This window comes from Anolis carolinensis, chromosome 2 (genome assembly GCF_035594765.1).
Source record: "Anolis carolinensis isolate JA03-04 chromosome 2, rAnoCar3.1.pri, whole genome shotgun sequence".
NCBI classification, from domain to species: Eukaryota; Metazoa; Chordata; class Lepidosauria; order Squamata; family Dactyloidae; genus Anolis; species Anolis carolinensis.
Window position 1 is genome coordinate 259,559,547 of NC_085842.1, and position 12,326 is coordinate 259,571,872.

The 12,326-nt window shown below is 41.8% G+C and overlaps 1 protein-coding gene across 2 annotated transcripts in view; it reads right to left on the reverse strand.

Annotated features, from left to right (window-relative positions):
• Positions 1 to 12,065, reverse strand: part of slc12a2 (solute carrier family 12 member 2) — a 70,068-nt gene extending 58,003 nt beyond the window's left edge. For both annotated transcript variants that reach the window (XM_008103110.3, XM_003216420.4), the window contains exon 1: positions 10,963 to 12,065. In XM_008103110.3, coding sequence (XP_008101317.2) covers positions 10,963 to 11,526 — 564 coding nt within the window. In that variant the 5' untranslated portion in view covers positions 11,527 to 12,065. The remainder of the gene's footprint in view (positions 1 to 10,962) is intronic.
• Between the last annotated feature and the right edge of the window lie 261 nt (positions 12,066 to 12,326).

The window sequence follows — 12,326 nt, forward strand, 5'->3', positions numbered from 1 at the left end:
ACCATGGAGGGCAGTGGCCACCACAGCAATGATAATGTGAAAGGATCACCACTGTGATCACTAAATTGAACTGTCTCCCAATGGAAAACTCTTTGCAAAATCAAAAAAGAGTCAAACGTATTCAAGTGTTTTAAAATTCAACACATTAATGTTGGCATTGCAGACTGTAATAGTGTTATAAATGGCCTAACGTAGGGTACCATTTACTGATTTCTACTTTATTAATTTACAAGTTGTAGGTGATGGGCTGGATCTAAATTTAGTCACAATGAAGAGTAACATATTGAGGCTCAAACTAATTAAGACTTAAGTTTCATTGATTTCCATGGTTCCACTCTAAGTATGGGGAAAAACCAATATTTTTCTTGGTTATGTTACAGAACATTTTCATCAGGTACTGATTACCAGAGTGTTAGTGATGGGCCACCCACACAACAAATGCTATGCAGAATTCAATATCTCCCAATGCTTAGTAGTTTCCTATTTAAACAGGAACACAATTAATCAAGATGCTGTGCAATGGATACAGAAGCTAAAGGTTCATATGAAGCCTCACTTTTTCTGCACCTGTCTTTGAGAAACAATTATATGTGTGTGTGCAGACATTCCAAGTTGTCTGTTTACTTGCAGTGACCCCATGAATTTCATAGGTTTTTTTTTATGGCACGGAGTATTAAGAGCTGGTTTTGCCAGTTCCTTCCTCCAAAATGCAGCTTAGAGCACCTGCCTTATGATATACAAAGAATACATGTTTTTACTAGTAAAATGCTTCATACATTCTAATAGGTTAATTCAAACAGATAAGACAATGTGTGCCCATGTCCAAAGTTCTCCTCTAATTCTAGCTCTTCTTTGCAATCCATACTGTTGTTTATTAGTGTATGCCTTCAAGTTGTTTCCTACCTATGGTTACTCAGTCTAAGTTTAATCTATCACAGGGTTTTCTTGGCAAGATTTGTTCAGAAGAGGTTTGTCATTGCCTTCATCTAAGGCTGGGAGAGTGTGACATGTCCAAGGTATTCCATTAAGTTTCATGACCAAATGGGGATTCAAACCATGGTCTCCAGCTGTAATCCAATCCTTCAACCACTATCCTATGGTGCCTCATATACATCTGATAAAAAGTAAGAATCACACTGGAATTGTCTCTTGGTACAAGAGGATTAGAAGAAACCATTCAGCACACTAAAACAAGAAAAAAACTCAAGTCAGTGAATGGATCGTCTGCTGCCAGATACGCATGGCTTGTAAATACAATAACAACAGCATTTCTGGTAGAATAATTGCATGTGTTTGTGCAGCCATGTTCAACTATGAAGCCATTAGATTACTATTCAGAAAACCTTCACATGAGAAGCCTTTAAATAGGCATTATATACACATGCCAGTTCTAAAATATCAGGGCCACTGAGACAAAACATATAGAGCCAATAAAGTACACATTCATTTCTGAGAATTGAGTGGAAAGAGCTACTATATGCAATGTATTGCACTAGTATGTTTTTTAATGTTATTTTTGAGTTCCAACATACATTCTATCACTCTCAGGAACAATACTTTTTCCTATGCATGAAGGTGATACAGGGTTTTGTTGCACACAAGAAGCTATATCTTTAAATGAACAGATGTCCCACTGGTTACCTTCCTTGACTACAAATCAGATCACCGAGTAAGATTTTATGAACTTCAACATTTCAGCAACTGACTATCTTAATCACACCACACTCGCACATAGATTTTGCAGGTTTCTCAAATAACATAAGCAACCGCTATGTCAAGTATTTTGCTCCCATTCCCTGAAACATTCCCCCAACTCCTGTACAACTATAGATGACACATACTTACAATATCATTAAAACTACATTAAAATCAAGTAGAGAGGCTGTGAGTAAAAAGTATTTGAAAAATCATGTCTTCTACCTTTGGGGAAGAAGATGGGGAAAGGTTTATGTTTAACAAGAAAGGCAGCCAAGACGTTATCACATTCCTCATTTCATTGATCCTTCTGCAAACAATAAAGAAAAGGCTGAACAAGACAATCATGGAGCTTCCTTCTTCTCAGCCCAAGAAATGGGGCATTACCACATATGGTAATAGCCCACTGTGCTTTAAAGTACAGGACTATGGTTTTTTGTGTGACTACCACATACAATATGGACACCTAAACCCTACTTGTGTGGAAACTCGTGCCAGTATAAGATTTAGTTATCCTGATCAAATCCAGTACAACTGCAGGATCAAAATGTGTTGAGAAAAAAATACAACTTCAAAAGGAGCAGAAAGCTCAAGTCTTCCACTTGTTTCTTAAACTCTTAAGAGCAGAAACATATCTCATCTGACCATGCATGACCCTACCAATTACTGGTACATCTGCCAGCTTTCTTTTGATCCAAATCCAGTCACCTAGGCCAATAGCTCTGAAAAGGAGCTACAAATAAGTCAATCCTTGGTCATCTAAAGCTTCCAAAATAAGATACAGGATCACTCCTCATCCCACACCCCAACTTATACTGTTTTAGGGAGATTTGAGTGTGTAAAGTCCTCAAGTGTCCACTATAAGGTAATGCTATCCATGAACAAGAGCCAACCCACAAGCTACCAGTTGCATGTCTCTGGAGTGCTTCCAAGAAAAAAAATTAAATTTTTACTCAGTGAGCACAAATCTCATACCAGGCTGTGTCATTTTAGGGGAAGAAATTACTTATCTCCCATATCAGATAGCTGAAGAAGCATTGCTACAGGGGACTATGAAGACTCCCATTTTAATGTTTTAGCAGTTTTCTTCTCTAGCCATTATCTGTAATAGAGATTGTGCACGCTTTCATTTCTATTCAGACAAAAGAAAAAGATATCAGGTAATGGTGAAGTGTGAGTCCATAATACTTCTTTACAAAGCTTAAGATAAAAGGGCTGTTAGCATACCATTATTAACTTGCTTTTATTGCACAGCACTGAAGCCCAGCAGCGAGAAGTTCTTTGATTGTTGGACTATGACTTTGGACACCAGAGTTCAAATCCCAGTTTGACCAGCACTGAGGTAACCCTGGGCAAATCACACTCTCTCAGCTTCAAAGGAAGACAATGGCAAATCTTTTCTGAACAAGTATTGCCAGAAAAGCCCTATAATAGAGTCTCTATAGATCAGAAATTACTTGAAGGCACACAGCAGCAACAACTGACCCCCCCCCCATCCCATTTTACATGAGGAATGCTGTTTGCCTTTTTCTAAAAATGCCAGCTTTGCAATTCCACTAGGTAAGGTAAAGGTTTTACCCTGACATTAAGTTTAGTTGTATCTGCCTCTAGGAGTTGGTGCTCATCTCAGTTTCTAAGCCAAAGACACCTCCAAGGTCATGTGGCCAGCATGACTTCATGAAGCACCGTTACCTTCCCACCAGAGCGGTACCTATTGAGCTACTCACATTTACATGTTTTTGAACTGTTAGGTTGGTAGAAGCTGGGGCTAACAGCGGGAGCTCACCTCGCTCCCCGGATTCAAACCACCAACTTTTCAGTCAGCAAGTTCAGCAGTTTAACCACTACGCCACCAGGAGCTCCTACTAATTCCACTACTTATTATCTATTTGTGTCAGAAAACATCTCATTTTTCATATTGCGTAAGTGGTCTACTTTCGTGAAAGGCACCCACAGACTGCTTTTCTGAACAGACATCTACAATTTAAATGGTAGGGTAGGGCTGAGATCTTCACAAAGTACAACTGTTAAAGCCATTCACAAATACATTTGTTGAATGGGCGAAAAATCATGTAAATGACTTAGTGGGAGAACAATTTTATACTATGCCAATATCTCTTAACCTAAGGGCAACTACTTCATTTGTTCCAACGCCCACACAATCTTACATGTAGTACTATACTATCCTAACTACGTACGTTTTTCCACTCATTTTTGTAATATTTACTCATTTATAAAGTTCTTCTGAACTACACACCTGTTGACAAATATTTTATATGCCTAAAAATGTTACTTGTTAAAATCAATGAAATTAAAATTGTTAAGTTCTGAAACTTCTTCCCAAGCAATTCTATAGAGCTGCAGCATTTGGAACTCATCAGCAGATCAGCAATCCTAGGTACACTACTCTTACTGTCTCCAGCTGAATATTAAATGTGTATCACATTTCAAGGTATCTTAATGATGCCATCAATAAACTATACAAATGCATATGCATCATTTTAAATATTTAAAATTGTTTTAGTCCTAAAATAGGACACAAACTATATTGATAAATCAAGTTTATTATATTGTTCGAAATCCAACATAATTTCAAATGTGATGGTGGTCATAAAGGGAAGTACAAATGCATAAATTCTACTATATATGGCATGACGATTGAGCCCAGCCTAATTTCACTAGCTGAATTAAGTTCTGAACTGTTTACATTAAGCTTTCTCGTCACACAGTGTAATAGGTTCTCTTCATAGTAGTTGCCTCCAGGTATCGAACTGCAAAGCTAACCAAAGGGCTTGTCCTAGTTTGGTAAATGCTACACAAGGCAGGCCAGATGGTCACACCATGCACAGCTGGCTTGTCTGGCTCAGACTGTCAGTTCATTGATTCAATATTGTCTACACAGCGTGTGAAAGCCAATCTCCAAGGTTGTAAATTGGAGTGTTTGCCAGCCCTACCTGAAAATATCCATAATTGAATTTGTGAACTTCTGCAAGGCACACATTTCTGAAACTGAACTATGTCCCACCAACCTTGATAACTGAAGGAATCAATGTTAGCTACTTTAAAATGACAGTTGATTCTCCCAATGATAGAACCTTGTTCCCATACAGACAGAACAGTAGCATTCTTTGATCAGGTTCTCACAAATTTAAAAAGATCTAGATATGACTCAATGTGATTTTATGTAAGGTTTTCTCCTGGGGTCCTTCCACACAACACCGTTATAATGTAATTGTGGTGGTTTAATTACATATTAATGGCTATAGTTTTATCTTACAGAATACTAAAATTTGTGATTTTGAGAGTGGCATTTAGAATTCTCAGTCAGAGAGCTCTAGTGCCTTCATGCAACTACAAATGCTAGGATTCCAGGCATGGCAGTCAAAACGGAATAACAGCACAACTGTCATGGTTGCATATTTGTGGTTGACCAAGACATGATATCTAAATATGCACATGAAAAAAATCACTGAATTCACTAGGAGTAAACAAACAAAGCACAACCTGAGAAAGAGCTCAAAGAGGAAGACTGGCAAAATCTACATCTGCCCTAAAAACTCTCAAAACCAGAGATAAAGGTTAACAGATGCCATTCACTTTTGTTAGAGGATATAAAGCATTTCTTTTGATGACGCTGCTGTGATGACAATAAAGCCAATATCATCCTACAACACTGTTCCTTACACACACACACACACACACACACACACACATATAACATAATAAATATTGAAAAACATCTGCTATTTTATTACTTCTGTATTATATTGCTTGCTTTTTACAGTATGACATTTTGGTGTTTATTTTAACATCACACTGGAATGAAATGAACAAAACACCAAAAGGAATAAGTAATCAGGATTATGCACAGGCCAATGCACTAGCATTCTGTTTTTGTAAGATGATGGTGTTAACTTATCTCCAAAGTTCAAAAGGACCTGGGCTCCTGAACTGAGCAAGAAATACCTCAAGATGCCCTGACAGTGCAATTCTACATTCCACAAGCTAATGACCTCCATATATTCTGGATAGAATGGCTGCTGATCCAACAGTTCTCCACCAAATTCTGAGTGACGTCTTTTTAAATTTAATTTTCAAGACACCAAAGGCTCTCTTGCAGATATGATACAAACTGGTAGGAGCTAAAGTTATATATGCTATAAATATAGCAGTTTGAAAAGGAAGTCATCCAAGTCTAGAAAAATATAAGCATTTCAATACTGTAGTTTGCAAGACACTCAAGGTAATAATGTTCATAACTACAGAGGTCCTAAACACTGTTGAGCATTCTGCCTCAAAATGCTTCCCAAGAAGTCTAATTCTGGTAGATTTTTCTAATGAACACTAACCCTGAAAATCTGATTTGCAGCATCCACATAAGCTGTGAATTTTTGTTGTTGTTACTTTGCTTCCCATGGGACTAAATCCAAAGCTGAGGTTTAGATAGTTTTAGGTACTTCGGTCTCCCCTTAAAACATAACTAAAGTAAAAAAGACATATTCATTGTTCTATAAAATATTTCTCCAACTAAATACAGCAAGTAGGCTGAGGAATAATGTTCTTCATTGTACAAGGTAATGCCAAACTATTGTCAGCACAATTTGGTCATTTCACATGTCTCAAACAGATTTTTTTTCCTTTTAAATATACATGTCTAGAAACTGCAGTGATGAACTTAAGTGAGGAACAGCACAGGCCTATTGTATGCTTAAGTTAATATGCACTAAATGCTCCAACTTTCATAGTAATCCCTTATTAAACAGCTCAACATATTTTATATAAAGATGTGATGTACTCTTCTCACATTATTACTAAGGTAAGAAATACCAAGTTCTTTTCTATGTGGAATTTTTACCATAACACTGGAAAAAATCTCAGAGTTGAACATAGTTCTTTCTTTTTAAAGAACAGAAGACTAGTTTAAAGGATGGTGGTCACCATGTGCTGGTAGATGGATATATACAGCAGCAACAGGTGTACCATTTTAATTAAACTGGGTGATATAAATTTAATGAATATGAAATATATGACCTTAGGAAAAGACACTTCTTCCAAGTATACTGTCACTTCTAACACATGAAAGTGTAGGTGCAGGATGTTTCTACAAGATGAGACACTCGAAAAACTAAAATCTTGAATACCAACATATATTAAAATTATCCTAACAAAATAAAACATAGTTGAGCCATCCAAGTTTTTTCTCACACTGACAACACAGGTTAATTCTGATCAAAAGTTAAAAGATTAAGACAAAACTTGTATTCAACCAGCTTTGGGTTTCAACCAACAGAAAGCCCTCTTAAAGCAAAGCCAGTCAAATAAAAGGTGCAGCGAATGATGTAACTTTAACAAGACCAGCCATTAATATCCTGAGAAGTGGAAATATTGCAGTGATGCTAAGAAGTGGTACAAATACTGTAAAAATATGAAGCGAAAGGATTCCCAAGGATGCTCAGAAGGGTGACATTTCAAAACAGTATGCGACAAAACAAAACAAAAGATCAACCTCTTGAAACAAAATTTCTTGGTCTCTTTCCCAGTCTAGTTATATAAACTATCTATAAATCTGACCAGGCCTAGGGAAGCCTTTTATCTACAAGACACACAGTTTGTGAAGCAAGTAGATACAATGCAGGGTAACTTTACTTTACAACAGAATGAAATACTGGAAGAAATGTATTTTTGTTGATATGGCAAACAGCTTAGCTTTCCTGAATAATCTCAGTGCATTTGGGGGTGACTAATGAAGCACAGATGCTTGCTATCTATGGACAGATTTCTCTCTTGTCCATCTGAAGGTGACCTTTATTGATTTTCACTGTTAAAAGTAGAGGGATATCCTATGTGCCCACAGCAGCCAGTTAACCCCATGTGAGGCATCCTAACTCAAAACGGACTGAAAGGAAAGATGCTGTCTGTAATTGTCTGTAGATAAACACACATCTGACTTACAAGTTAACCACTTTTATGGGCCCTAACAGCAAATAGCCACCTGTGCCAACTGCAAGAACTCCAATTACTTCTGCAGGTTTACAAGCACATGGATAATGTAGGTACACATCAAACCATAGAGAACATGGGTAATGTGAGGAAAAATGAGAGAAAATAGTATTTCCAATGTGTATCTGAAAAAAAACTTGGTTTTTTGCAGATACAAAAGGGAGGACTGTGTGAAGTCTAAGGTTAGTATGTGCTTGTTAGGTGCTAGTTAAAGATAATCTGATTTGGCAACCCACTGAGGTGTGCATCATATTTTATTATATTTTATACCACTAGCACAGCACTGCATCAGCCTGTTGTCCCTGTGGCCACCCCACAAAGTGCAGTTGCCAGGTGCTCTTTGCTCTGATAACAATCTGTTTATTTGTAATATTTCTGCTAAATGTTAATAGACTAGAACTCCAAAGAGCATCACCAAGTGGTCCCTACCCTTTGGTCCTCCAGGTGTTTGGGACTTCATCTCCCAAAATTCCTGTGAGATGGTCAAACTGGCTGGGGCTTCTGGAAGTTGAAGTCCCAAAGGCATACAGGAAATATAAATTCTGTGGTGAAGCGTAGGTTCGATCTCCAAGGTATCAGTCTGGTACCACTTTAATTGCCACAACTTAAGACTATGAAATTATAGAAGCTGTAGTCCAGTGAGGCAACAGGACTGCTGGGCAGAAAAGATTAAAAAGACATTGTCAAATTACAACTCCCAGGATCCCATAGCATTGAACCATGGTAGCTAAAGTGATGTCAAGCTGCATTCATTCTACAGTATAGATCAGGCATGGGGAAACTTTGATCCTCCAGGTATTTTGTACAATTCCTAACAGCTGGTAAGCTGTCTGAGATTTCTGAGAGTTGAAGTCCAAAATACCTGGAGAACCGAAGTTTACCCATGCCTGTTCTACAATATAAATGCTCTAAAAATGCCCTACACAGTTGCAACGAGAGCGACTGGTCTTGCAAAACCCTCTTATAGTGCTGGGACAACAAGGATGTTGAGAAGGGAGAGGCTGACAACAAGCCTCCTGACTGCTGTTTCTCCTCCTCCTCCCTCCCCCGAGCGGAGCTGTTCCATGTGGCGCCTGGAAGCATGGCGCCTTGGTGTCTTTGTTTTTAGGCCTGTTCCTGGGGCTATTTGGGGTGATGATTCAGGAAATTGCACTGGATAGACCACATCAGCTCTAGATTATTAAATATGGTTTTCTGTGGGAGAGCAGATGGCGACTAGGGGATGGCATATGTTCTGTATCAGAAACTAGAGCTGATGTGGTCTATCCAATAAATCCCCTTTGGGGTGAGAAGGGCAGGACATAAATGTCGTAAATAAATAATAAATAATTTTCTGAATCAGAACCCCAGAAAACCAAACCAAATCTAAAGTTGACCGTAAACTGATTTGTAACCCTTTTGGTATTAATATTGGAGAGTCGTCCCTGGTCAAAAAAAGTTTGGGAACCACTGGTGTAGACACATTGCACAGTCAGGGTATTGAGGCATTATATATATATATATATATATATATATATATATATATATATATATATATATACACACACATACATACACACACACACACACACACACATACACACACACACACAGCAGTTTAACTGCAGTTTCAAATTGCATCATACAGCAATATAGATGGGGCCCTGGTTTCCCAAACTCTGCTTCTCCAGATGCTCTGCACCCCAACTTCTAGGATCTGTTCTCATGGGCCAAGGCCAGGCATGCGCAAACTTCAGCCCTCCATGTGTTTTGTACTTCAGCTGCCACAATTCCTAACAGCTGGTAAGCTATCTGGGATTTCTGAGAGTTGAAGTCCAAAATACCTGGCGCGCCAAAGTTTGCCCATGCCTGTTCTACAGTATAAATGTCCTGAAAATGCCCTGCTTTTTTGGGGAGGGGGAAATTTATGCCTTCCATTATCCCTCTGTCCCTATCCTTTCTGTAATCTTTTTATACGATCAGTGTAGACACACTGCATAGTCAGGATAGTGAGGCATTATATATACACTCATATACAGCAGTTTAACTGGAGTTTCAAACTGCATCATATGGCAATGTAAATGTTTTGATACGGCTGACAGGCTAATCAATGAAACATACTATAAAAGGATAACATTGATACATGCTACAAATAGACTGCAACTATAGAACAAATTATAATAATTCTTTAACCAATTATATTTGATCCTTTTTTTTGCTGGTTTATTTATTTGGAATGACCAAGCATTTTCTAAGGTGTACAATTTCACAATAAAGCAATGTTGAGATGGGACCCTGGTTTCCCAAACTCTGGTTCTCAAGATGCTCTGGACTCCAGCTCCCAGAATTCCTTCTCATGGGTCAAGGCAATTGAATCTCCTGGGAGTTGAAGTCCAAAACTCTTGGAAGACCAGAGCTTGGGAACCACTGAAAGTGTCATGGTTTCCGTTATCCCAGGGCCTTTCCACACAGCCATATAACCCAGAATGAATATCAAGCAAGAAAATCCCACAATATCTACTTTGAACTGGGTTATCTGCCATATATTCTGGTTCAAAGCAGAAAATGTGGGATTTTATTCAGCTGTGTGGAAGGGGCCCCAGACATTGACAAACCTGGTTCCTCCAGGTTTTTTGGACTTCAACTCCCACAATTTCTAATAGCCTCAGGTCCTTTCCTTTTCCCGCTCAGCCGCTTTAGAAAGGACCTGAGGCTGTTAGGAATTGTGGGATTTGAAGTCCAAAACACCTGGCGGGACCAAGATTGCCCATGACTGTGTTATCCTATGGGTTCCTTTCCATTCGTTTCCTTTCCACAACCAAGTGTTTCCCAAATTGGGGTCCCTCCAGGTGTCAAACCTCCTAGGAGTTGAATCCAAAACACCTGCAATCCCTGCAGAAAGAAAATGTCACTGGAAAAGGCCCTTTCAGCGCAGTCACTCATGCAGCACACAGGGGCAGGTAATGTGCATGCCTTCCTGCCTGCCTACCTTTAGAGACCGCATCACACTAAAGCTTGGATCTATTTAAAATTCACTTTGAACCCACTTTAGGGAGGGGGCTTTAAACAGCTCAGCCAGACAGGTCTTGGGCTTCACAAAACTTAACCCCAGAATTCTGTAGGAGGCAGAAACCGGATTTAAAGTGGATTCATGCTCCAGTGTGACGAGGCAGTAGGGCTCCAAAGGATAATGCGTGGCCCCAAAGGAGGCTGTGCAGATGTGAATTTGGGGGGGGGGGGGGGGGGGAGAGAGAGAGAGAGAGAGAGAGCGAGCGAGCGGCGCCTCACCTTGTCCAGCTCGTCGTGGAGCTCGGCCAGGCTGGGCCGGATGAGCTTCTCCCCCAGGCCGGCGGCCGTGTGCCGGTAGTAGTCGATCCTGGGCACGGCGTCGATGGTGTTGTGGCCGAAGGTGCGCATATAGTAGGTGTTGGTGTGCGTGTCGTAGTAGTAGTGGTGGTGGGAGCCCGAGTGGAGGCTGCCTTCGCTCAGCACCGTGTCGCCGCCGTTTTGGAAGCTGACGTTGCAGCCCTCCAGCCCGACGTCTCCCGAGCCGTCGTCCGCGGCCGAAGAAGGGTCCACGAAGTTCACCCGGAACCGGCCCTTGGCTTCCTCGCCGTCGCCCTTGGCGTCCTTCTTCGTCTTCGGAGCCGCCGCTTCCTCATCCTCCTTCGCCTTCCCCTCCTTGGCGGCGTTTTCCGCCACTAAGTCCACTTGGAAGCGGCTCTGGCTCGGCGTGGGTCCCAAGGGCCGGCCCAAAGAGGCAGCCGCGGCAAGCTCTTCCTCGGCGCCGTCTTCCCCTGCAGCTTCGGGCGCTTTGAGCCTCGCCGGAGTGTGAGGCGCCTTCCCGTCCATGGCGGTTGCTGCTGCTTCGTGAGGGGGAATCACAAGGGCTCAAGGCTATGGATGAGCGCTGTACGCGGGGCAGCCGTTGCCTGCCGCTGCTGCTTCTGTTTCTAGTGATGCCGCACTCCGGGAGACAACGCCTCTGAGGGCGGGCAAGAGCGGGGAAAAAACGCCCAAGCCCGGCCCCTTTCTCCGCTTTCCCTCCGCCTCTGCGCCAGGTGGAGAGCGAGAGAGAGGAGGGGAAATGGGGAAAGAGAGGATGCTCCCGCTTTGACGCTCGCCTGAGGAGAAGAAATAAAGAGATAGGCCTCTCACTTCCTTCCCTTCAGCCGCCTCGCAGTCGGTCTTGTTTCTCTCTCGCTCCCTCCCGCGCGCTCTAACTTCACTCTGAGGGGAGTGACGTCACGCTCTCGCGCGCCTGCCTCCCTCCCTTCCTTGCCCGGGTCTCGCGCGCCCAGTCTCTTTCCCTGCCTCGCGCGCCCCTGCCTCCCTTGCCCGGCTCGCGCCCGCCCGCGTCACTTTCCCCTAGATTTTTTTTTGCAAACAGCCCAGCCGGGCGCCTCCAGATAAAAGGCAAAACAAAACCGGCAAAACAAAAAAAAGAGAACACGGCCCGGCTGCCTGGCTTGCCAGCCAATGGGGCGGCTGGGAGCTTTAAAGCATCCGCCGCGAGAGGGAAGGGGAGGGAGAGAAAGAGAAGACGGGCGGGGTTTAGGACCAGGCGGAGTAGAGCGGATGCAGGCGCCTCTAGGAGCTGCCCGAGGCGGCGGCGGGGTTGGAAAGAGGCGGAAGCAGCACCCACCCCACTC